Below are 23,385 nucleotides of genomic sequence, written 5' to 3' on the forward strand. Positions count from 1 at the left end.
GGCCTGACCTGGCCTGGCTGCGTGGTTAGGGTTGGAGAACTGTGTTGGTAACCCTAACCCGACAACCTATATCGGATTAATATGAAATGTTGAAATTCAATTAAATTTCAAGGCCATCTGTGAAATGAAATTCGAGGCCCTCCTTGAAATTTCCACACCCTAAAGCGAACCCTCCACGCCGTCTCCACCTTCCATTTCAGAAAGAAATGACGACGCTGATTGGTTCGGTGCACGGGGCAATGAGGCGGACCGACCGACAGTCCGTTAAAACGACCGTTGTTTGCTAAGGTACTTATTTATCGAATGCATAGAAGGCTAGAACGACCTGTCTCCGTCCTGTACAGTACATACAATACAGTACCTATCGATGGTGTTAAGCGGGACTCTAGCTACACTTGCTCTAATTTTGGAGAAGCACACCAAAGAATGGATGTATTATTGCACATAAGCGGTTGGAGTGTTGAAGGAATGCTGAGAAAGTTGAAGCGCAAAGTCCCAGTGTCGGAGGGGACGGAGGAAGGTATGTACATACCTACCAGGTAAAGAGCTTCAGCGTACGGTAGGTACTGTATCAGTACCTTATGTAGTGGAATTGGCAGGGGCTACGAAGTAGGGGCGTGTGGCTTCGCCGGCTGAGGTACGGATTACGGTAAGCAGTGTGGGCCTGGCTAAGGGTTCCTGAGTTCCTCCTTCCCACTTAACAAGTTTTCAACGGGCAAACACATGACGGGGGGCTGTCCTTAGCTTGCAGGGGGCTATCGGTAAACCTCGGGGGCCCAAACAGGGGTATTAACCCCCCACAGCTGTTTTTGGCGACAGGGATAAAGTACATTATATACAAAGCACTTGCAACCCACTAATTCCTATAATAAATTCCTTTATTATAGGACATAATTCTTTAAAGGTATAATATATACCTAGTATATACTAGGCATATATATAAAGTAAAGTGAATGGAACTAAGTAGCTTACTATCCATGCCTAGTATATACTAGGCATATACTGTTAGGTACTTAGAATCCAAATATATACTAGGCATATACTATATATATATATAGTAAGATACTTAGCTTCATTCACTCCACCTAAGGTATATGCTCAATATATGCCTTCTAATATTCAAGAATTGTAAACTCAAAGACTAGGAAAGCGTTGCTTAGGCTGTGCATGCGATGTGCATATGCTGTCCTTTGGCTGCAATGAAAAATCGTTGGAAAGGTCGGAAGTACTATACTTTATCCCTGTCGCCAAAAACAGCTGGGCGGGGGTTAATACCCCTGAATGGGCCCCTGAGGTTTACTTATAGCCCCCCGCAAGCTAAGGACAACCTCCCGCCAGCTGCAACCTGGTTTTCAACAAGTTTAGGCACCAGTGCAGTGGGTCCCAAATGGGCGATTGGACTCAACCCCAGCGATTGATTTGATAGATCAATTGAAGTGGGAAGATAATTATTGTAAAATAAGCCCAAAACCGTGTTTTCTTTTCTGTGACCTCTCTAAACCCCGATCAATACTACCTTACTTGAGATCATCAATAACAATCCCGCCATCCTCTCCTGCTACATAGTGACTATGATTGCTAGGGGCAGACTGTGACTGTGCGACTGCCAGTTGGCCGAAGCCCTGATCGATCGAATCGGCCACTTGTCCTCCTCGTCCCCCCTCGAAGGTATACAACAAACAGCCAACCTGGCACGAGCCACCGACACCGCCGTTATTGCCTGTGGACAAGAAGCGTCAGCCGTCGGTCCTCTTGTCCCCTTTTTCTCGATTTCTCGCAGCAACACATGGAAGATTTGGATGAAGACAAAGACTCAGAGAGACTGAGAGGGAGACAACTCACACTTGGTATAATCCTCTCGTACAAGCAAGTACGCCGTGATCAGGCTCTGCGACATGCCCAACGGGAAACGGAAGTCCTGTCTCTCGACCGTCGTGACACACCCGGCAACCCACTCGACGCGATAGTCGTAAAAGACGCCGTGGCTGTCTTTAACGCGGTACGGGAATGACCCGTCATCCGGCCCGATGGTGTCGATGTTGAGGGCGCTGAAGTCCCTCGAGAATGCGTCCTGGTCGTCGGGCTGGATGTCGGCGTGGCCCGGGAAGTCGGCCTCGTTGAAGCATTTGATGGGACCTCGCGTTAGCGGCGTGATGGGGGTGGGAGTCGGAGACGGATTGGGAGGCGGGGTGGGAGACGGGGTGGCGGTGGACGTAGTGGGCATGAAGCGCCCCAGGTCCCAGCTAGCCTCGTCAAGAAGGAACTGCGAGGCTATTGAGCTGATGACGCTGTCGGGCTGGCGGCCCATCTCACCACAGGTTGCGGTAACGGTGGCCGTCGGATATTCACGTGGCGTCTCTGTCAGGGTCGAAGTGGCCGTCCTGTCGTTGGCATCGCACGCCATGTATTGCTTGCATTGTGTCTGTTGTTACCATTCCAAGGTGGTCTGAGTCAGCGGCTACTTGCTCTCAAAACGGAATGGCGACCTCCAGGCTCCAGAAGCCCGACAAGTTCAGCCACTTACCCTTGTGGTGGTACTGTATCGGCCGGGAGAGGCTGTCAAAGTGCTGCTCACCCACAGGGTGCAATCGTCCGCCGTCTCTGGCTCACAGTCGCCTTCATTCTCAGTTCCGCAGCCTCCACCCCTGCATCCAATGCCGCCGCATTTGTTGAGAGGGCACTGACCTAGAAAGAACTCGTCAGTCTGAAAAATTTTGAACTCTTTCGTTCGAGCACCGAGGACTCGGACTCGAGGAGCAACACTCACTTCCTGGAGGGCATCCAATACCGGGAAGACAGCCGGTGCCGCACCCGGCCAAGCCGCAACCTCCGCCACAGCCGAGGATGCCACATCCGCCACCGCAGCCAAAAATTCCACAGCCATGGTCGTCGTCGTCATTGTTATCGTCATCGTCATCGTCATCGTCATCGTTGTCATCGTCGTCGTCGTCGTCGTCGTCGCCGCAGCCAAACTGGCGGCAGTCATACTCGCCGCACCCAGACTGGCAGGTCGACTTCGGTTCAGAGCTGGTATAAGTGAGCGTTGGCTGCTTGGACAGTGAGACGGAAACGGTCGGCTGAGGTTGGATTGTCACGGGGTGCGGGGTCGGGAAAAAGACGATGGGGAAGATGGTGGTGCTGGTGGTGGTGGTTGAGGGAACCGGCGTGCCCCCTGAGTACCTCGGGAATGGTGTAGGAGGTGCAGTTTCGACGTAGGGGGGTAGAGTTAACTGGCTAGGACGAGGCTTCACGCTCTGCACCGGCTTGAACAGAGCTGAAGTCGGATCCCCGACGCGGACCGTCACCGGCCACCAGGCAATGGCGTCCGTCGTGACGGGGGGGATGTAGATGATGGTCGTGATGGTCTGGATGCCGCCACCAGGTGCTGAGGACAGCAATGTTGTGGTCAACGGCGGCCATGTTATGGTTGTCGTAGAGCCGATGGGCGAAGGAGGGAGCACAAGGGTGCAAGGTGGAATGCACGAGGCTGTGCCGCCCCCGCCATTCCAGATGTCGGGGGGGACGTAGATGACCCTCTGGCCGCCACCACCACCACCACCACCTCCTCCTCCTCCGCCTCCGCCTCCGCTACCGCCATCACCGCCGCCGCTACCACCTCCTCCACCGCCTCCTCCTCCACCTCCACCACCACCACCACTTCCACCGTCACCACCTCCATCACCACCTCCGCCGCCTCCACCTCCGCCACAACTGCCGATGAGTTCAGGAAGGCCCGGATCCGCGACGGGACCGTCATCGCCACCGGGAGGGCAGCTGTTGAACCAAGTCCAGCCCTGGCCGGTCTTGGGATTGACCTCTGTCATGTCGGCGCGGCCCTGGCCGCCGAGGTTGGGGAAATGCAGGTTGGGTCCCGACGAGGAGCCCTGGTACTTCTTGCCCTGGGGATCCCACCAGAAGGAGCTACCCGAGATCTGGCGCTCGCCCATGTTGTACCATACGTCCGTGTCGCCGTTGAACTTGTCGATCCACATAAAGTCGGGCTTGCCGTCGCCGTTGACGTCAGCCCAGCGGTGGTTGGCGCGGTCCTTGTCGACGCTGAACTTGATCTGGTTCATCCACTGCAGTCCGCCCGGCTTGTTGAGCCACCCCGTCACGCGGCCGTTGGGCTCCAGGCACATGTAGTCGGCCCGCTTGTCCCCGTCAATGTCGGCAAACCGGATCCCGAGATCAAATTCGCCTACCCCCCAGCCCTGGGTGCAGCCCGACGACACGACCCGCGTCCGCGGACCGAAGGTGTACGAGTCGGACGCCAGGTCGTAGTGCGTCTGGATGACATCGAGCGCGCCCGTCGCCTTGTCGGTGATGATGACGTCGCAGAATCCGTCGCCGTTCCAGTCGCCGAGGTGGATGGCCTTGCGGTTGACGCCTCCGAGGTCCAGGACGACCCCCCTGTCGTACCAGCCGGCGTAGTCGGTGTTGGGCGGCTTGTTGACGTTTTGGAAAATGGTGATTTTGCTGTTGTGGTCGATAAAGACGTAGTCGTCGTTGCCCGACCCGTTCATGTCGCACCAGCGGACACCGTCGCCTTGGGTTCATTGCCAAGTGTGTCAGCCCGCTGCTGGCTTGATACATGGAGATTGGAGGGTTGAAGAGCCGTCTTGAACAACATGAACTCACCCTTTTGATGCGCGCCTCCACCCCCAGTGTTTTTCCAGGCCCGCACTTCATAGTCACAGCGCCCGTCCTTCAGCGTCATGCACTTGATGTAAACGTACTGGGACCAAGACCATTAGCGCAAGGCTACTGAGTCAATACAAGGTTGTGGCATCAGGAACGGCACTTACATCATGCCTGCCAGTGTCATAGAGCCTCGCGAACCGAATCTGGGAGCGAGCTCCTGCCTCGCCCATCCCGGCATGCGTGACGCCGACAGAGTCCCAATAGGGGATGAGTCCCTTGCCCTGGCCACGCTGGTTTATGTATGTTGTGACCTTGCCTGTGTCGTCCAGCCAGAGCCAGTCGGCACGGAAGCTGTGATGGCAGCCGAGTCAGTAACGAGAACTTGAACCTGAACTCATGAATGATTGGGGGAACTGCCACTTACTCTCCGTTGATGTCAACCAAATGGACGCCGTCGATATTCCCCATACCCTTGCCGGTAAAGACAGGCTTGCCCTCGCCAAAGTCCTGCCAGTAAGCAGCCATCTCGCCCACGCCGCCGTTGCGCCAGCAGTAGATGTCTCCGTTGCCGGCCACCACGCAGTAGTCCAACCGCCCGTCGCCGTCGATGTCTCCGAGGCGGACGTTTGTTTGGGAATAGGGGCCGCTGGGCACGGATTTGTAGAGGCCAACCTCTCTGAACTTGGGAGGGCTACCGCCGTCGTTGATGGATACGTACCTGTTGCGCAGGGGAGACTAGTGGTTAGCAGATAAAGACTCGAAACTATCATGATTGCGACATACATGTTCCCTTCGGGCCCGATGCAGATAAAGTCGTCTAGTCCATCGTTGTTCTTTTAGACAAAAGGTTAGTGCTCTTGAGGCGACGAATAGGGGTTAGGCGGGGGGAAGTAAACATGAAGTCTAGCATGTAGAGATTTCTCACCACATCCCCCCAGCGGATGCCTTTTTGCTTACAACCCTTGAGGGTAGGGATGAGCGTCTTCTCACCAAAGGCGCCGCCGCCCAGGTTCTCGCGGTAGTAGATGGCGTCGGGGCCCTGGCTAAAGACCCAGTCGTCGCGCTCGCCGCCGCGGTCGGCGCCGTACTTGTTGTAGAGCTGGGCAAACCACACCGTGTCGTTCCCCGCGTACCAGCCCGAGTGGATCTTGCCCATGGACTGCGAGCTGTGCTTGTACTGCCCGTCATCAATGATGCGGGGAGACAGTGCCTTGAGCACTTGGGTCCGCCCGCGCGGGTCCGCATTGCCGCTGCCGTACTGCTTGTCGCATGTCGTTGAGCCCCCCCCGGCGTCCGTGAAGGCCACATCGTTGCTGGGAGCCGAGAGAAAGCCTCGGCTCTCGGCCTGTTGGATGGCCTGGTGCCACTTGGCAGCCATCTTTTTGTAGCCATAGTCATTGGGATGCTGGGAGAAGGAAAAAAAGGGGTTAGTCACTGATGCTTGCAGAAAAGGGGTCGGGATGCTTAAGGTAGGGTATTGTACCGTTGTGTCGGCCAAATCACCCGTCGTCATGCAGCCGTCGCCAAAGTCGACCAGGACAAGACGTCTACCCTGGCCTTGGTACTCCGAGGCCAGCGCACGGTACTGGTCGTTGATCAAGGCGACGTTGCCCGGGTTCGCAGTGTTGGGGATGAGGGTGGACAGCACGACGCACACGTCGGGCACCGTGGCAAAGATGAAGTCAATCATGCCTCGCATACGGTTCTTGGTCGTCGACACGTAGTAGTCCTGCGTCGCGTCGTTGGTTCCCGCGTTGATGAGGACCACGTTGGGCTTGTACAGCGGCACGACAGTGCGTGCCCTGACATCGACCTGGTCAACGCGATATCCTGGCCAACCCTCAACGTCCTGTACATTGTAGAAACTGTATTAGCCGCTTGACCCTAAGCGTTGGGCGTGAACATGAAGAACGAGACACATCACACACCCTGTCGTTCATGGTGCCGCCGGCACGACTGCCAACCATGTTGACGTTCCAGCCATCGAACCGCAGCTGGTCGCGGAGAGCCTTGCGGTATCCGTTGCCATCTGAAGACGCCTGGCCCCATGTAATGGAGGCTCCAAGCGGGAGGATACGCAGGTAGAAGGTGCCGGCGCGTGCAGACAAGGAATGTGAGGAGGTGAAGTTTTGAGGGGGTGATTCAAGTTCAAGTTGTAGATGAGCAGAAGCGGCGGTAGTGCAATATGAGAGGACAAGGAGGAACCAAGCTGTCATCCACCAACGCGGGCGGGACGACGAGGCCACCCCTCCTGTCCTGAAGACCGCCATGTCGTGCGGTGAGGGTTGAGTCTCGCAAGATAGGGGAACGAGAATACTCTCTCCCCTCTTGACTCTTGATTGAGTCACAACGCGGGAGGCAGACACGAGGTCAACCATCAACGTACCATACCTGCCGTTCTACATCCCTTATATTCGCCAGCACCGTATCCATGACCCCTTCCCGCGAGCGAGTTGGGTCCGCTCAGACATGCAACTTCGTCTGTCCGCTAAGATTGCTACTGAGTGGACACCAGGCTACCTTGAACTGGCCGCCTCAATTTAGATAGTTACTTGTACAGTACTTGTACCTGGCAGGCATCGTTCTACTGTTGCTACTAGGATTCCTGTACAGCTCCTTCGTGAAGGATTGATAGCTTCATCCATCGTGATACTCTACCGCTGATAGCCTCCACTGACACAAGGTATCGTCCTCGACGACAATGCCGCGACGGGTGAAGGACGACCGAGTATCCGCTGTTTAGGTGTTGGTCGTTGGTCCCCTAATCCGGCCGTCCAGGTCCCAGGGGCACTTCGAAAACTTCAACCGCGTGTTGCTGGGATCCGCAATCCTGGAGGAGGTCCATGTAACCGTGTAAGTGGACGATGGAATAACGGCACTAGCAGGACCTTATATTATCTCGCCAACTTACTCCTTCTCGGACATACAGCCTATAAGGTGGTATGTATGTATACCTGCTTAGGTACGGATATACAACCAAGGCCTTTCATCGTCTGGGGCCCATGGCACCGACAGTGTGGCACAGCCGGCATGACCGGATGATCCTGTACTGTACTGTACCAGTGTACCTTGTGTAAGTATTGTACTATACAGTACTGTACATACAATATGCAGATACATTGCAGTACAATACAATACCAATTGTACAGTACGTACATACACCAGTGCATTCCGCCAAAAGGCCGACGGACTAATCACGGGCTGAACGACATATGTAGGAGACTGAGAGCCAACCGTTGGAGCGGCCCGTAAATAGAGGTCACATGGGGCGAGAACTCCCCAGCAATATCAGCAGTTTAGGTCTAGTCCGGAGGAAAGTGGGCTGAAGGAGCGGAGGCAAACTGAGGCCTATGTACTGTATGTACCTATGTAGTGGAGATCTTTCAGTTGAAACTTGAAAGCTGCCTAAACCCTCGCTGTATCCCCGCCCGAGAGACGCCATGTATACGGTACGTATCGACATAATGCAACCCTCCGGGTCCCGAAATGAGCAAAAAGCACGTGGGATCCTTTGGAATACAACTCGTTTGAATGCAGTGTCACCGTTCCAGTTAGGTACCCTAGCCAGGTACGGATGCTGGAATCCCGGAACCCCGGAACACTGGAACCCGGTAAGTGATCCGTTCCCGGACCGACCTACCGGGCACCTCGGGCCCCGGCAAGCGGCGCGCAGCGCTGTTGGTGATGGAACAAGAACCTAACTGAGTAAGGTAGGTAGGTAGGTATGCGAGCAGTTCAACGCGATATGTCCACGGACCACGGGTAGGTACTAGTAAGGATCCATGACTTCAAAAGCTACTTAGTAATAGATTGTAACAGAATAATACAAATGCTATTCGAAATTGGGAGTCTGGGACATTGAACGCAAAAGCTATTTATCTTAACTAATGGCTGTAACGCATGCTATCAGAGGAGTGGTTCGCAGGTTGGTCTAACTCGAGTTTATATGTACTAGTAGTCACGATTGCCGCATAAGGTATTGTACAGTACAAGTACCTATCTACATAAGGCACCCGCTTATAGCAAACCCCTATTGTTCCTAGCTGAGAAGCATGATACTGGACCGACCAGAACATGTGAGTCTGTCCTCTACAAGGCTCCAGTTAGGTATCTTCGCGGCTACCTACCTCTCTAGCCAAGGCAGAAAATGACCATTGACCACCGAGCAGTGCCCACTATGGTCCCAAGGTGTCACGGGTAGAATCCCAGAGTTCGCGAAACTCCAGTCGACCAGTCATTGTTGTCGGCGTAGATGGCTAATGATCAATCAATTGGGTGTTGTGCACAGTCAGCTCGGTTCAAAGGCCGATTTCAGCACGGACATCAGGATGGAAACTGGAGAGGGAGATTTACCCATGGCGAAGAGCGCGAAGGAGTCTTGGAAATTTGCAATTAGATGAGCAGAAGGCGTGAGCATTGGGGTAAAAACTCACCAGCATTGTTCACGCTTTTCTCGGGACTTTCCCGAGCAAGTTGACGGATGCACCGCCACCCGTACACTTCAGCCCCGTTATCGAGGCACTCATCGTCTGTCGACGAGTTCAATGTTAGTGGCGACTCCCAAAGTTCCAATCCGCCCTCGGAGTCTCGGACATGCAGTTCGCGGAACAAAATACCACGTACCGAGCCCAATGCCCATTACGGGTTCCAAATGAGTAAACTCGTGAAGAATAGTGTGTGGCATGTAGTTCGAGAGAGTGTTAAGCTGGACGGCATTGGAGGGTTGTCGAATGCCATTTGGCCCGTGATATTGCCCAATCGTGTCTCCCCCCTGGTACGACCCGTACCAGCGGATCATTCCCTGCCGGCAGAGCACTAAGGTCGCCGCATCATCGGGCACATCAAAAGGCGGATGATAGCTGTACGCTAGGGTGCGTGCGTCGTCTCGGCATCTAGGAATGTTTACCCAGGCCCCAATTTGATTGTTTGGGGTCCAGTAGCGGCCGTCGAACCAGTGCCTGTTACTTGGGCCTGTTTGTTCGGGGTTAGACGTGATAGGTAGGTAGGGCAGGCACTTTGTTCAAGTTCAAGTTGGTTGGATCATTTTGCCCACACGAAGCCAGCACATAAAGCAACTCACGTGGAGAACCAGCGGGGTCCGTATTTGCCCACCACCCGTCGTCGCAATAGCTAGATCATAGATGTTTTGGTCAGTTCAGGAACTTGAAATGATTCAAGGTAAGATAGGGCGGGAGAGCAGGAGCTCCGAGCTCCGAAAGGCTCCGATGTAGTACCTACACATTGATGTTCACACTATCAGGGTCAGTCAGAGCGTCTCGGATGTTCTGCGCAGTCGCTAATCAATATCCTTGATTAGCTTTCTTCTTGCTCGGGAATGCTGTGGACCGGTGGCATACCGAGAACGGTCATCACTCTCTCGAGGCCATCCTCGTTCTTGTCTTTGGCATCCTGAGTGTTCGTGCCAAAGTAGATCTGGCCAAAGAAGGATTCGAAGGTTCTGAAGAGGGTCCTGTCGGCATTGCTCATCAAGGCCATGCTTGGCACTGGATCCTCCGATATTATCGCCGTAAGGGTTTCGAGGCGCGGAACAACATAGTTGACCTGTGTGCCGCGTCAGGAATGTGTCTCATGACTCTCATCTCGCCTTTTGGACGAGCATGAAGGGGGTGAATAGCCGGCCGTCTCACAATGTCTAGCGCTTCGCCCATGGAACTCCGGACGATCTCCGGCCACCCATTAAGGCACGTTTGCTCAACAACCACGACATCGCGCTCCGTCAAGGTCTGAAGGGATGGCTTTGCAAATACATCTCTGGTCGTGTTGTACGGCGCCGACCACGCTCCCGTCACGCAGGACAAGACCACGGCCAGGCCGTAGCAGGCGGAGCCGAAGAGCGACTCCTTCCGCATGGTGTTCTCCTGTTTTTGTCTTTGGCAAAGATCCGGGTAGGCGAGGAGAAAAACTTGAAGGGCTGGGAACTTGGAAACGAAGAGGGCCTTGGGGGCATACCGGCACAGAAGACGGCCTTCGTGATGCGAGGGCGTGGGGGGGATGATGGGAGGCCTAAGTACGAAGTAACGCCCGCGAGAACAACTGACCACTGCCACGCGGCAGGGATCAATTTGCGCTCACGGTCTTCGTTCAACTTGCATGTGGGATTAACTCACATTAACTTAAGAGAGCCGGGGGCTTCGTCGGCTCGCCAAGCGACCAACGTGCCATCGCTGCTATGGCGATGGCTCTGAGAAAGAATAAAGATGGGAGGAGCCCGAAGGAATAACAGCAGTGGATGCGCAACCGCAAACCAAGTCACGGACAACTTGGACAAGGGTGCTAGGTCTCTCACCAATCTATCCGTACCTACGAGAATATATCCGTACTGTACTGTACAGTACAGTAGGTAAGTACCTACCTTGTACTACGTATGTACTGTACATTGTACAGTATGTATGTATGTACAAGTAAGGTACCTACATACCTCTGCCGTCACAACATTGCAAAGTTGCAACATGGCATCTTAACTAGGTACCCATGCTCTAGTCATTTCCTTCATGTTATCAAGCTAGTAAGGTAAGGGGTGTTTTGTGCTGTGAGGAGGCCTGGCCCCTAGAAACGCGCGTGTTGGAACGGCTGTGGGGTATGCCGAGATCGAGAACAACTTGAACTGGAACTGACAGGGAGCCCAGTGGCCCGTGCCAAAACCCGGGTGTCAAAAGTTTTGGCGACCAGAAAGAACCCTTGCCCTCTTTTTAAGCCCAGTGAATCCGTGAGGGTATCACGTACAGTACAGTACAGTAACTCCAGGTATTGACATCAAGTAACGTTACAAAGGGTTTCGTAACGGATGTTGCTCAGGGCGCCTTCCCCTTTTAGGCATCATTCTTCAATGCAAGGTCTCTCCCTCTCCACAGTCCACACTATCGGGTTCACTTCGCTCCTTCTTCAATTGCCCAGGCAGCCCTTTCAAATACCTACCTTACCTACCTTACCTACATTACAACTCCATCAACCTCACCAAGGGTCAGGATCCTTTAAACCCAGCTCCCCCGAAGCAGACATCACCTTTTTTTCCTAGCCGCCTACGAAGTACCTTCTACGCAATATACGGCCGCTTAGTGGGAATCCTGGCAATCCTTTCCTACCACTCTCTCTTCGTCCCTAACCTTGAAGAGACCTTCATCGCCGCTCAGCGGCACTCCATCCCTGCATGCAGTAGCTCAGCAGGAGCTGTTAAGATTGACTTCTCGTTGCTCGCTTCATGCCCCCGTTCTTTCCGGGTCACCGGGTGGCATTCACAGTTCACACCATACGACTTTGTTCGCTTCAGTGATTAGCATCCACCAGACGCCATCCGCCATCACTACTCAATGTCCGGTTACGACGAGTGCGCACGACAGTTGGGCGAGATGGAACTGCAGACTCGATTGCCGTTTCAAAGCTATGTCCCGCCGCGGTTTTGTCCCGCTGTCGACGGCGTGCTATGGAGCCGCATCCGCCCGGCGGAGGAAGACGACGGTTCTCAATCGCCCATTCTCAGCATCCTCGAGTTCACACTGATGCCCGGCGTCAACGTCCACGACCAGTCAAGGCCACCCGGAAAACTCTGGGATGCCGCATTGCGTTACATCGGCTCTATCCCCGGCTGCTGCGCTATTGAATGGGGTCCGAGACTGGACCGTGACAATCCTCCGACCGGGATCGCGTATACGTCCATATTATGCACACTTCACTGGGACACCACGGCCGCCTGGCGGGCCTTCCAATACTCCCTGGGCTTTACCCCTCTCGTGGGGATGCTAGCTTCCGACGTTTCAAATTGCTGCGCGAAGCTAAGCGCATCAGGCGCCCGGATATTTGGGGGGCAACGCCGAGATGGAGCCGCTGTGGTCGATGTGGTCTCGGTCGTCTTGGACGCCGAAGACGCGTCGTTTCCAACCCGCCGGTCCGCTCTGGAAGACGACTGGAATACGCTAGTCGATTTGGTGACCAAAGGGCATGATGGCCTCCGACACTCGTATGCTGTCTGGCTCGAGAACAACGCTTCGTCATTTCTCGGTCCGGTTCAGGCTGAAGCCGCCGCCGCAACCAGGCTGAACCACTTCATGGCGTTTCTTGCCTGGGATGGGGCACAGTACGACAGCCATCCCATCGAGGAGTTGTGTGACAGATTACGAGGCTCGCTATCGTCCTCTCAAGCACCCAACGGGCCAATCATTTCCAGAAAAGCAGTCCAGCTCGTCAGCGAAATGCCCCGACAAGAAGACTATCACGATCCACCGCGACATCCACTCGCGCCGCACAGCTTGGCTTCCATCCTCAAAGCGGATTTTCCGCGACAGTGTAGCGCCGACCTCGCAAACCTCAGGGAGCATGCACAGCGGACGCTTGATTGTAGTATCAACGACGCGAGGGCAAGGGTGCGGCTGTTCCCCGCTCCGCGGGGCTCATTCATATCTCAGGGCGAGCTCTACGAGGGCAGGATGCCCATGATACCGGGAAGGTGGCGCAGGGGAGGATACTTCAATCGTGGCTACCATTTCGTCGACGTCGTTTGGATACAGCTCAAAGCCCGTGCTCCCAAGACTCAAGGTCCTCACATTTATACCCGGTTAAAGAACGAGATTGGCGCTTTGCCAGGATTTGTCCAGGCCTTTTGGGCTCGCGATGTTCAGGACAAGGCGAAACTCGCCGTGCTAATAGGTAAGATGAGGACTAAGAATCCGCCAGCGGCCTAACTCGTCAATTTCTAGTGGTGTGTTTTCTGATCTATTTGATTTATCTGTAGTCTGGGAGGACCAGCAGGCGAGAGGACCCGCGTTACACGAGTATAGCCGGATACTGGACGACCTTGCCGCATCGTCAGTACACCTGGCCGCCCCTTTAACACACCAGACCCTCACCATGCCACGAAACGGGATGCGTCCATGGCTTGGCAACGGGCGGGTAAAGTATCTCGAGTTGGTCTGCTTTCGCGTTCAACCGGGCCTGCTTGAGCGCGAGCTCTTCGAACATGCCTATGCCGCTTTTGCAAAGTTCGTTGTCTTCTACCCCGAGTTCCTTTCCCACACAAGTTTGGCTTATTTTGAGGTACTTTTGCACACAAACGGTTTCGGTTAACTAACGTCTTCTGACTTTGGGCAACAAAAGCATGACGAAAGCTTCGGACATAGCGGGGATCCCTACCGCGTGTTCGGTCATTAAGGATGCTGGAGGCTGGCAGCTTGCCGAACCTGAAGCCGCTGACGGTTCGGACTTCCAGCTCTTCACGGGAGTTCTGACTTGGCAAAGCCCAGAGGCAAGGCAAGAGTGGTATGAAGAGTTGGTCAGGCTCTCTAGCTGGTCGTATGAGATGTTTGGCCATAAGCTCGATGCCCTAAAGATCTTGGCCGCTGGAGGAGTTACCGCGAGTTTCCTGGAGATGCAGAAAGGGTACTACTAGGTAAGTGAGAATCTGTTTGCTTCACTGGGCGAGTGAAAGACCTGTCCGCGGTCCAGAACACTGCATCTTCAGAAGAACACGTGATATCTCAGCAGCCACGGCAATACCCAGATTATTTCTGGCTTACGCCATGCCATGTCACGACGATAGGAACTCGTAACAGATGGCAAGAGGCGAACGTGGTTATTCTGGCACTCAAGTCAAAGGGAGGCCTGGTTTCAATGTGTTTCCAAGTTTGATAGGAATGCGATTGTTGACCGAACAACCGCACAAAGGCAGAGTTGTTTAGGTAGGTATCACCGTGCCGGGAACTTGGAAATGACTCAGCTCTATCAGCAATGGTCCGTAAGAGGGAACAGTATGAACAGAAGTTGTGTTCCCAGCAAGGTACCTATATTGCAACCTCAGGTTCTATGAACGAAAGGTCAAGTATATAAGATGCCTTCTCTGTACCGTCTCTAGGGCTCGCTCCTACTAACCTCCCACCAGAGAAGTACACCTCTTAGCAGAGAAGCGCACGTGTACCTACCCAACCCAAAACCCTTGTCAGGTATTTCATCCCTTCCTCGGCGAGCCCCTGAACAGTACTGCTAGTAGTATCGGTACCGTACTCCACAAAACCCTGCGCTGCTTCTGCACTGGCATCGTACTTAGTCGTCTCACAAAGCCATGTGCGTCTGGCAGGAGGTCATACACAATTGTGGATGCAAACACGTCCAAACCCTTTGGCGAAGAGAGATGTGTAAAGGGTGGGCTGAGCACAAACAATGCTCATACCAACGTTTGAGGCAGGACGAGCTGCGTCTGAGCTTCGTATGTCCACGCCACAAGTTGGCACGCAGACGGCCGGAGAGCTCAGATTTTCTTGAGGGCCTCTAGTCTTGTATCTCAGGCTAGTAGTGAGGAATATGACTCGGACTCGTATTGACCAGAAGCCTACTAGATTCGTCCTTACATTATCCTGGTATCGTGACAAGATGGGCCTGTCGGCGTAAACTTGGCCTTGTGATGGGAGAACTGGTAGATGGCAGCGGCGCTATCTCATGCCTTTTTCCGGTGCGTCCTCCTTTGCGCAAGATGAGCATATGTGCATCATGATTATGATCGGATACCATACTAATTGACGCCGAATGACATAGAAATACCATAGAGATTTCAGGGAGTCTATTATGTGTAGCAACTCATGGCGTCAGTCAATTTTGTAGCTCTTTGGAGTCCCCTATTTACAAGGTGGTGATAATGCCTACATGTAGGTGAGGCTCTTACATAGGTAGATGACAATGATGGTGATGATGATGTACTACTACTAGGTAGTAGTACTGTAGTAGTAGTAGGTACCTTTCTACCTGAAGGCTCGAGATTGCCCCTGACCAGGCCCGCTCATTTCAAGTTTCTATCTGATCGAAGGAAAATGAGTTTCAGTCCGTTCATCTTCGAGTGGCAACTGCTTCACTCGTCCGGCCTTGAATTGCCGCACATGACCGTGCACTAAGATGAAGGTGACGGCACGGGCCCGGGTTGACCCCTATCATTTCAGGAAGAGTCACCGCTAGAGGGGCGGAGGCAACGTCAAGTCTACTAACTGAATAACGGATACCTACCACCTATAGTATTGGAACACCCAGAGAGATAGAATAGGTCAACGTGGCACTATCACTGGAGGATATAAGCATGCTGTCCTCGGCCTATTTAAAACAGTTCTCGAGTCACTCCTGCCCAGGCCGCGCACTGCAAACCATCTGTGGACAAGACACAAGGTTCTGATCGTAAAGTAATACCAGAGCATTACTGACAGTTGAAGCGAGAACATGAGTAGTCTATCTAACCAACGATAAGCTTCACTGGCACATAGTTCCAGATAGGCAACCGACACATCACCTACGTTGGCGACCATCATAAGCCATGTGCTCCTGGCGACAGGTTCTTTGGGCATGCTACTGCCCACACCCTGACTCGCCCTGGCGCATCTCATTATGCAAGGGTTACTGCAGAGGAAGGAGATGCGATTGGATATTTTACTACCCGGTCCTGGTGCTGGACGAGGAATACTGTCCCAGACACCGCAGACGCGTGCGTTGGCATTGACGGTCAACATACCTACCTAAGCTGCGAGATATCATGAAGTGGAGGGCGTAGAGGTTACTGGGACCCGCGGTTAGGAGTGGGGACGTGTCGCTGGTGGATGGGAGTATAGAATGGGGCTGAAGTCACGGTGAATGACCAAGGTGCCCTGGAGGATGCAATGAGTTTCGGGTTGGTTGCCGGCTGTTTCAACATGAAGACAGCCACGCCCAATTCACCTCAGGCTGACCTACCTGATGGAGACGCATCGATATTTGAGCGGTGATTTGACCTGCATAGGTAATTTACCAAAATACTACTGATACTACTACTCACTGAGAATCTGAGACCTAATAACTATTCGAACGCTTGCGGCTTTAATGTCAAGGTACCTAGGTAAGGTAGGTAGGTACCTTAGGTATTCATCTGCACCTACAGGCCCTCCGTTACTTAGAACCATTTCCAAAACAGCACCCGCCATTATCACCGAAGCAGCATCCACCATTATCACTGAAGCAACATCCGCCATTATCACTGAAGCAACATCCGCCATTATCACTGAAGCAGCAACCCCCTCGGTTCGAGCAGCAGCAGCCCGCAGATTCCCCCAGCCTGGCATGCGTGGCGGCGGAAAAGGGGTCGTACCCGCCCGCGAGAGGCACACGCATCGGGTTTGGCGGCGTGTACTGCGGCTGCTGTTGTTTGATGATGCTACTAGCAGCGTCGGATTGCTGGGGAGAGTTGGACGAGGAGGCTGTCGAAGCTGTTGACCCTGACAAGCCTGAGTCGGCCCGCTGGAGGGGTGTGCCGCCGGTCACGCCCCCGGTTCTGAGTGGGGAAGAGATGGACGCTTCGTAGGACGGCGGAGGAGGCTCCATGTGGTAGCCGGTAGACTGGGGAGAGTAGTAGGGTTGGTTGGTGGCATGGTTCCTGCTGGTCATTGTGGATATAAGTTGAAAAGCTAACTTGGTTCTTCTTTGGTCCGTTGTTGTTGAATTGTTGTGGCTACTGCTCCTGGCCACTGCTCAGGTGAGGAACTCGAATTGCGAACTCAGACGACTTCAGTCAAGCCAGAGGGGTTGAGGTACCAGCTCGGCGACAGGGCACAATGCAGTGATGGTAATCAAACTGATGGCTTTATAAGAAGATTATTGCCTCAGGGCTGGTTCAAGGTTACCACCCCTAACCCGTCAATTGGTGTGACCACTCCATGTCTGCACTCGCATTTAGCTGACGAAGTGACGCGTCATCTGAGCGGCGGCGGTGTAAGATTTCCCCAGTAGGCACGGGCAGCTGCTGCCAAGGGCTCAAAGAGGGGGATCGCACCTTCAGGCACCTACTATCAAAATGTTATGGCGACCCAAGTTACCAAGCCTAGGTAACTTGAAGCTGAAAGAAGCTGAGATGCTGAGCTCGAAATGGAGTACTGTAACTGTACACCAGCACTAAATGAGAAGGAGCGAAACATTATACAACAACCTAGAAGGTTTATTCCCCTACATGTAGGTGGTGCAGCAAAGAGCTTAGCTCGCTTTCGCCTTGCTTGTGAGCACAACCACTAAACACAACCTCGATCCGAGAAGACTACATGTAGGCAAAGATACTCCAATATTACTGAGCTGGACGCTTGCAGCACCTAGTATGACCCATGAGAAACCACCTTACTTAGGTAAGGTTGCAGCTGAGTCTGCTGAGACAACCATTGTAAGCAGTATACTAGTAGTGGATAAGGTAGTATACTTCTAGAGGAACTGGACCTCAACCTCCATGACCTGCCCCTGACTCCCACCTACTACCTTAATGGGAAATGAGGTGCCACCCATATCGTCTTCGCCTCAGTCTCCTCCTCATCTCTCTCGGATCCTCTCGCCTTGGTCCGCATCCGGGGCACACGGAATTTCGCGGCATGTCTATCACGACATGATCCCTGACTGGGTCGTAGACACATTCTCCGGGTGCGCACTGTGAGCATGTCGGCGGGCATGAGAACACTCGGGAGGAGTGCCCGCAAGTGTAGACAAGCCGCCTGAACCTGCACATGTTTGCTGTGGCGGTAGGTTCAAGCTGAGTTCGGTTGACTGTTGGAAGGGGTAAAACAAGGCCTTTCGTGTGGAAGGCGGAGGGTTGCTCGCAGTAACCGTCAGTTGGGGTTCCTGAGGGCATTTGTATGGATGCTTCATTGTGCAACTTGTCCATTTGCTCTGCGTCCTACATGTTGTTTGTTGGAGACAGCGAAGCATTGGTAAGCTGGGAGCAGGGCTATCGTACCAGCTGCGTCAACATGGAGAAAACGGTCCACGTTTCATGTTACTTCTCTGGGGCAACAATAAATGATGCTTGTGTCATGAGCTGGCTATATACAGTTGATCAGAACCTGTCAGCTACAGCCTACATGTAGCCTCTTTCCGGCTCATCTCATATCAAATCAGCCCACCGTCTCTGGCCGAAGACAAGCTTCCAGTTTCACTTCCCTGAATGGCCCGACCGTGACCCTTGACAATCTCAACCTCCTCGTCATCCCTCGAGGACGAATCTTGATAAAGTTCGACATTCATCTCATAGCTCCTCTGCACATAGATGCCCCAGCGGCAGCAGACACCCGACGATGACGGCTACGGCAGGCTCGATGGCGCCCCATATGGCCAGGCCGATAATGTCAACCCTTGTGCCGCCCGAGATGAGTTTGGTCATGCGCACGATGTACACCGACATGATGACAAGACCGAGACTGAAGGCAATGCCCAGGCCAACCTTGCGGCGGAAGTCGAGGTGCAGCGATGGCAGGAGCGAGATGGGCAGGGCCATGATCATGAGATCGCTCGCGATGTCGACCGAGGTAGAGTAGATGACGCTGAAGCCCTGCACCCAGATCTCGTGTGGCGAGTTGCATTTGCCTATCGGGAATTAACGACTACAATACGCAGGTGTACGGACGCGATGCAGACATACCAGGCCTGAAATAATCCGCTGGAGTGTTGCAGCTCAAGATGCTGCTGAGCCAGCACCCAATGTAGGCTATGGCGGCAAAGACGGCGACGCAGTACCACAGTCGACGGTGGACGGGAAAGGGCCAGACGAGGCGGAAGAAGACGGCCATGAAGCTCGCCTTGACGGACCACAGGGCGGTCCAAAACAGCTTGATGATGGGGAACTGCCAGCGCTTGAGCAGTTGAGCTCAACCGCGTTGAACAGGGTGTCTGGGTCTGGTGCGATGCGGCCGGCCATCAGATATGCTGTGTACCACAGGGAAGGCATCTGCACCGTCTGCAGAATCGACATGGCCAGAAGGCAGAGCCAGGCGAAGGCGGTGCAGTAGTCGTCGGAGAGAAAAGAGGCGTTTTGGCGGAACCGCACCGTCAGGCGGAGAGCCACAAAGAAGGTGGCGGCCGAGAAGAAGATCCAGACGATGGCGAGGAGGCCGGCCTGACCGATGGTTGCCGCCGAACCCAACAGCGGCGCATCCGGGTTGCCCACCTGTACCGGCATCGTCGGATTCGGAGCCAGACCAGTCGCCGTGGGCCCCGGGCTCACGGATGCTGACATGGCTTGGCCTTTATTTGGCTACAGGGGTCAACAGGACCTAAAACTCCACGGCAAGGAAATGGAGAGAAATCACGGGAGGCTTCAGGGGCCCCTGAGCCTTATCTACTAATACATAACAACCTCCAACAGTTCGAGTTGCAGCAAAGACCGCATGGTTTAGCGTATGTCTCTGCCGTTGCACTGCTTCGGTGCTTGTTCTTGATGCCTGCTACCCAAAAGTGTGGCGGCTACTGAGTTGTCAATTCGAGACTTGAGGTTGGGGGCCGGATCAGATGGCCGAGCTTTGGATCACAGGACTGGAGGAACGTAGGAAACTACCAGCAGAGGGAACTGCCAGAAATGTAAGGTTGAGCATAGCAAACATGCCAAACAACAGCCGGGAACTCACCCGAGCCGTCAACTGAATTCACCAGTTTGGCAACCTCTGAAGCCCACTTGAAACAGGATCTCCAGGAGCATGGCCATGCATGAATAGAGTAGACGGTACGGGATCCTAACCGGTCCAATGGCCGCAGTTGTTAGAGCATTGAGGCATTCATGCCCAGTCAGTGGCAGTCCTGAGCAAAGCAAGGAAATCCGGCGCGGCTAAACCGATAGAGAGCGGAACTGGAGTCATGGACCCAATCCCCTGAACACGAGCTGTTGCATCCAATTCTACCTACCCATCTCTCTTCCGGCTAGCCCATGCAAGACGACTGTTTGAAACAAAGGCGCCTCAGGCATGCTTACGGATACATAGATTGAAGAAACATGTCTCTTCCGCCCAACCAGCGGTATCGGTGCTGGTCCTACGCCACGTTGCTACCTCCCGCCCGAGCTGCTCAGTTGCAGTTCTGGTTGCCGCGCGGTCAAGATGCGTCTCCAGACGGTGCTGTCACTCTGTTTCGCGCTCGCTGCCACGGGGTTTCAGCACAATCCGCAGTGCACATGCGTAAGGACTTTTCCCGATCCAATGTTAACTGTTTCGGATGATGATGAACCAGAAGAAGCTGATCTTGTATCCGTTTGCAGGTCCCTGGAGATGACTGCTGGCCCGGAGAGCGCCATTGGCTCGCCTTTGGCAAGGAGTTGGGCAAGGACAAACTCATCAAGACGTCCCCAATTGCCGAGTCATGCTACAATGGCCCGCACCTGGATCTTGACAAGTGCGCCTACGTGAGGCAGATGTGGCCGGATCAGGACTTCCAAACAAGCCAGCCCGTCGGCAGGCCGTACCCCTACAACATCACCTGCGCCCCTGTGAACTACACGGCCGGCGAGACTCCCACGTCGTGCACCCTTGGTTCGCTGCCCGTCTACGCCGTCAACGCCACCAGAAGAGAAGACATTGCCCGCACGCTTGCCTTCGCCAAGCGCAACAACATCCGTATCGTCGTCACCAGCACGGGACACGACCTGCTGGGCCGCTCTGACGGCTATGGCGGCCTGCAAGTCTGGCTGCGTCATTTCCGCAACGGCATCTACTTCCAAAAGACGTTCAAGTCGGCCACCTCTTGCACCAAGTCCGGCTGGAAAGGAAGCGCTCTTCACATTGACGGCGCATGGCAGTGGCGTGACGTGTACAAGGTGGCCAAGGCGAACAATGTCATTGCCGTCGGCGGTGGCTCCATTTCTCCTGGCGCCATCGGCGGGTGGCCGTCCGGTGGCGGCCACGGCCCGGCCACCCGCAACTATGGGCTGGGCGCCGACCAGATTCTCGAGGCCGAGCTGATGCTTGCCGATGGCTCCATTGTCAGGGCCAACCACTGCCAGAACACGGATCTCTTCCGTGCCATCCGCGGCGGCGGTCCCGGCTACGGCATAGTCCTGAGTCAGCACATCAAAGCCTATCCCAACGTGAACGTGGTCACAGCGCATCGGCTTGCTATTGCCCCGCTCCAGCAGACCCCGGAGAATGCGGACCTCCTCGACGCCGTCTCCGTTCTCCTTCAGCACTTCCCCGACCTCAACGACAAGGGATATGCCGGCTACGGGTTCTGGTTCCGCAAGTTCCCCAGGCCCTTCATTGGTCAGACGCGGTCTGGCTACACCCACGGCATCTGGACCATTGGCAAGGGGCAGGCTGAGGCCGAGGCAGCCATCAACAGCACGCTGAAGGCGCTTGAAAAGTTCCAGGACAAGCTGTTCATCCAGTCGACCTTTGCCGAGTATTCGGATTACTGGTCGTTCTACGAGGCCGAGTCGGGTCTCTACGACCCGACTGGCTCGACATCCATCATGACGTCGCGCATGATTGACCGGGACGCCGTCTTCGATTATCAAACGGTCCGCGACACGGTGGAGATCATCAGCGGCAAGCCCGAGGAGTACACGTCCAACGTCATCATGCTCGTCTCGGGTGGCCAGGTCTTCAAGGACGTCGCCGACAAGAAGTCGGGCCTGCACCCGGCCTGGCGGACCTCGCCCTTCGTCATCATCGCGGGCCGCGGCATTCCCAAGGTCGCAAGCCGCCAAGTCCGACATGCTGTCACGGACGACGTGACCGACGTCAAGGGTGCCGCCCTCAAGAAGCTGGCCCCCAACACGGGCGGCTACATGAACGAAGGGGACCGCCATGACCCGGACTACATCCAGACCTTCTACGGCGCCAACTACAACAGCCACCTGGCCGCCAAGAAGAAGTACGACCCGCAACACGTCTTCTACTGCCCTACCTGCGTTGGGGCCGAGGCCTTTGTCGAGAGGCCCGATGGGCCACTGTGCCGCGCGTCGTGAGCAGTTATATTACCCACAGTACTGATAGTATAATATTTGATATATAATCACAAGTTGAGTCGACAGGAGCTGCGAGGCTCTCCCCCCCCCCACCGATTCTATCATCGTTTGGCCCCTTGGATCTCTACGAACACCGTGACCAAAGTGAATAAAACACTGTGGCTGCGGCCGAGGTGTTACATACAATAAGGTACTACTGTACCTAACTAATGTGCTCTACGCGTAGGAAACCCAGATCGCTGGATATAGCGCCCGGCATATACCGAACTTGAATTGTTCATGTTAATAGCGTACACTACACAGGAACCCGGGAAATGGCGATACATAGTCATGACGTTGTTGCGTTGCGCTCTCCACAGCTCTAGGGGAAGAGGTCACTGGTTAAAAGGGCGGCTAAATGTCGATCAATGCTTGTTCAGAACCTGCAGCTGGTGGAGCAGGAATGGAGAAGCCATTGACGAGGCTCCCGAGCCCCCATTTCACCCCACAGCTGGACTCAGTGGGTACGGTTCCCATATAAGCTTTCTTCCCGGTCCCGGAACTCTCGGCAGCATCAGGCCTACCCTTTACTGCAGATCCGGTGACCCGGGTGGGCGTGACGACCACTGCCCCGGGAATACCATGGGGGGCCGGTGGATATCATGATTGGTAATCCGCAATATTTCAGCAAGAACTTGCCGTGGAGAACCTCGGGCTGGGAAGACGGTGGAGAGCTGGGATTGAGGCTCTGAGAGACTGAGCATCACCATCTCCATCGTGATGATCCCCGCACGCGAGTATCCACGCAGCTTCCCCGCCTGGAGAAGTGGCTACCTCTGTATGTGCAGAAAGCCAGAATGAGGGCTGGAAACTGGGATTGTTGATGTGACTGTACTGACCTCCCAGCTTGACTGGAGAGAGTTCTCCCGGTGAGCCATGGACTGTGTGATGTATATAAGGCACTGTCACGTCTGGTTTTGATCCCGGGGGCTTGTTCTCGTCTTAGTCCACCGTCCAGCGACTCAGGCTTTCTTCCTTTTGCAACT

The 23,385-nt window shown here is 54.4% G+C and overlaps 9 protein-coding genes across 9 annotated transcripts; 3 read left to right on the plus strand and 6 right to left on the minus strand.

Moving 5' to 3' along the window:
* Positions 1 to 1,345: 1,345 nt before the first annotated feature.
* Positions 1,346 to 2,793, minus strand: N656DRAFT_383144 (uncharacterized protein). The gene is made up of 3 exons (XM_064809460.1): positions 2,768 to 2,793; positions 1,843 to 2,422; positions 1,346 to 1,720 (listed from the first exon to the last, which is right to left on the minus strand). The coding sequence occupies exons 2-3, from the start codon at positions 2,402 to 2,404 to the stop codon at positions 1,518 to 1,520; spliced, it is 765 nt and encodes a 254-aa protein (XP_064673073.1). The 5' UTR covers positions 2,405 to 2,422; positions 2,768 to 2,793; the 3' UTR covers positions 1,346 to 1,517.
* Positions 2,488 to 3,110, minus strand: N656DRAFT_383147 (uncharacterized protein). Its single transcript, XM_064809461.1, has 2 exons — positions 2,768 to 3,110; positions 2,488 to 2,685 (listed from the first exon to the last, which is right to left on the minus strand). Exons 1-2 carry the CDS (start codon positions 2,984 to 2,986, stop codon positions 2,572 to 2,574), a joined length of 333 nt encoding a protein of 110 aa, XP_064673074.1. The 5' UTR covers positions 2,987 to 3,110; the 3' UTR covers positions 2,488 to 2,571.
* Positions 3,111 to 3,721: 611 nt separating this feature from the next.
* Positions 3,722 to 6,911, minus strand: N656DRAFT_724939 (carbohydrate esterase family 3 protein; the record flags this gene model as incomplete). The annotated part of the gene is made up of 8 exons (XM_064812550.1): positions 3,722 to 4,546; positions 4,639 to 4,735; positions 4,806 to 4,992; positions 5,066 to 5,359; positions 5,425 to 5,474; positions 5,567 to 6,046; positions 6,125 to 6,490; positions 6,570 to 6,911. Coding segments are annotated over 8 exons (2,640 nt in total), but the record flags the coding sequence as incomplete, so codon positions are not given.
* Positions 6,912 to 8,624: 1,713 nt separating this feature from the next.
* Positions 8,625 to 10,864, minus strand: N656DRAFT_842367 (uncharacterized protein). Its single transcript, XM_064819035.1, has 8 exons — positions 10,290 to 10,864; positions 9,999 to 10,203; positions 9,880 to 9,937; positions 9,722 to 9,771; positions 9,265 to 9,612; positions 9,075 to 9,170; positions 8,995 to 9,018; positions 8,625 to 8,897 (listed from the first exon to the last, which is right to left on the minus strand). The coding sequence occupies exons 1-8, from the start codon at positions 10,509 to 10,511 to the stop codon at positions 8,833 to 8,835; spliced, it is 1,068 nt and encodes a 355-aa protein (XP_064673076.1). The 5' UTR covers positions 10,512 to 10,864; the 3' UTR covers positions 8,625 to 8,832.
* Positions 10,865 to 11,368: 504 nt separating this feature from the next.
* On the plus strand, positions 11,369 to 11,823 carry N656DRAFT_383205 (uncharacterized protein). The gene has a single exon (XM_064809462.1). The coding sequence runs from the start codon at positions 11,447 to 11,449 to the stop codon at positions 11,675 to 11,677; it is 231 nt and encodes a 76-aa protein (XP_064673077.1). The 5' UTR covers positions 11,369 to 11,446; the 3' UTR covers positions 11,678 to 11,823.
* N656DRAFT_383210 (uncharacterized protein) lies at positions 11,824 to 14,210 on the plus strand. Its single transcript, XM_064809463.1, has 3 exons — positions 11,824 to 13,302; positions 13,388 to 13,634; positions 13,750 to 14,210. The coding sequence occupies exons 1-3, from the start codon at positions 11,970 to 11,972 to the stop codon at positions 14,039 to 14,041; spliced, it is 1,872 nt and encodes a 623-aa protein (XP_064673078.1). The 5' UTR covers positions 11,824 to 11,969; the 3' UTR covers positions 14,042 to 14,210.
* A 2,173-nt stretch (positions 14,211 to 16,383) lies between these two features.
* Positions 16,384 to 17,307, minus strand: N656DRAFT_383250 (uncharacterized protein). Its single transcript, XM_064809464.1, has one exon. The coding sequence runs from the start codon at positions 17,041 to 17,043 to the stop codon at positions 16,549 to 16,551; it is 495 nt and encodes a 164-aa protein (XP_064673079.1). The 5' UTR covers positions 17,044 to 17,307; the 3' UTR covers positions 16,384 to 16,548.
* Positions 17,308 to 18,572: 1,265 nt separating this feature from the next.
* Positions 18,573 to 19,645, minus strand: N656DRAFT_842370 (uncharacterized protein; the record flags this gene model as incomplete). Its single annotated transcript, XM_064819036.1, has 3 exons — positions 18,573 to 18,996; positions 19,052 to 19,253; positions 19,283 to 19,645. 3 exons carry the CDS (start codon positions 19,643 to 19,645, stop codon positions 18,659 to 18,661), a joined length of 903 nt encoding a protein of 300 aa, XP_064673080.1. The 3' UTR covers positions 18,573 to 18,658.
* Positions 19,646 to 20,498: 853 nt separating this feature from the next.
* On the plus strand, positions 20,499 to 22,380 carry N656DRAFT_746613 (alcohol oxidase; the record flags this gene model as incomplete). Its single annotated transcript, XM_064812928.1, has 2 exons — positions 20,499 to 20,576; positions 20,657 to 22,380. The coding sequence occupies 2 exons, from the start codon at positions 20,499 to 20,501 to the stop codon at positions 22,358 to 22,360; spliced, it is 1,782 nt and encodes a 593-aa protein (XP_064673081.1). The 3' UTR covers positions 22,361 to 22,380.
* Positions 22,381 to 23,385: the final 1,005 nt, after the last annotated feature.

This window comes from Canariomyces notabilis, assembly GCF_033297395.1.
Source record: "Canariomyces notabilis strain CBS 508.74 unplaced genomic scaffold N656scaffold_3, whole genome shotgun sequence".
In the NCBI taxonomy this organism is placed as follows: Eukaryota; Fungi; Ascomycota; class Sordariomycetes; order Sordariales; family Chaetomiaceae; genus Canariomyces; species Canariomyces notabilis.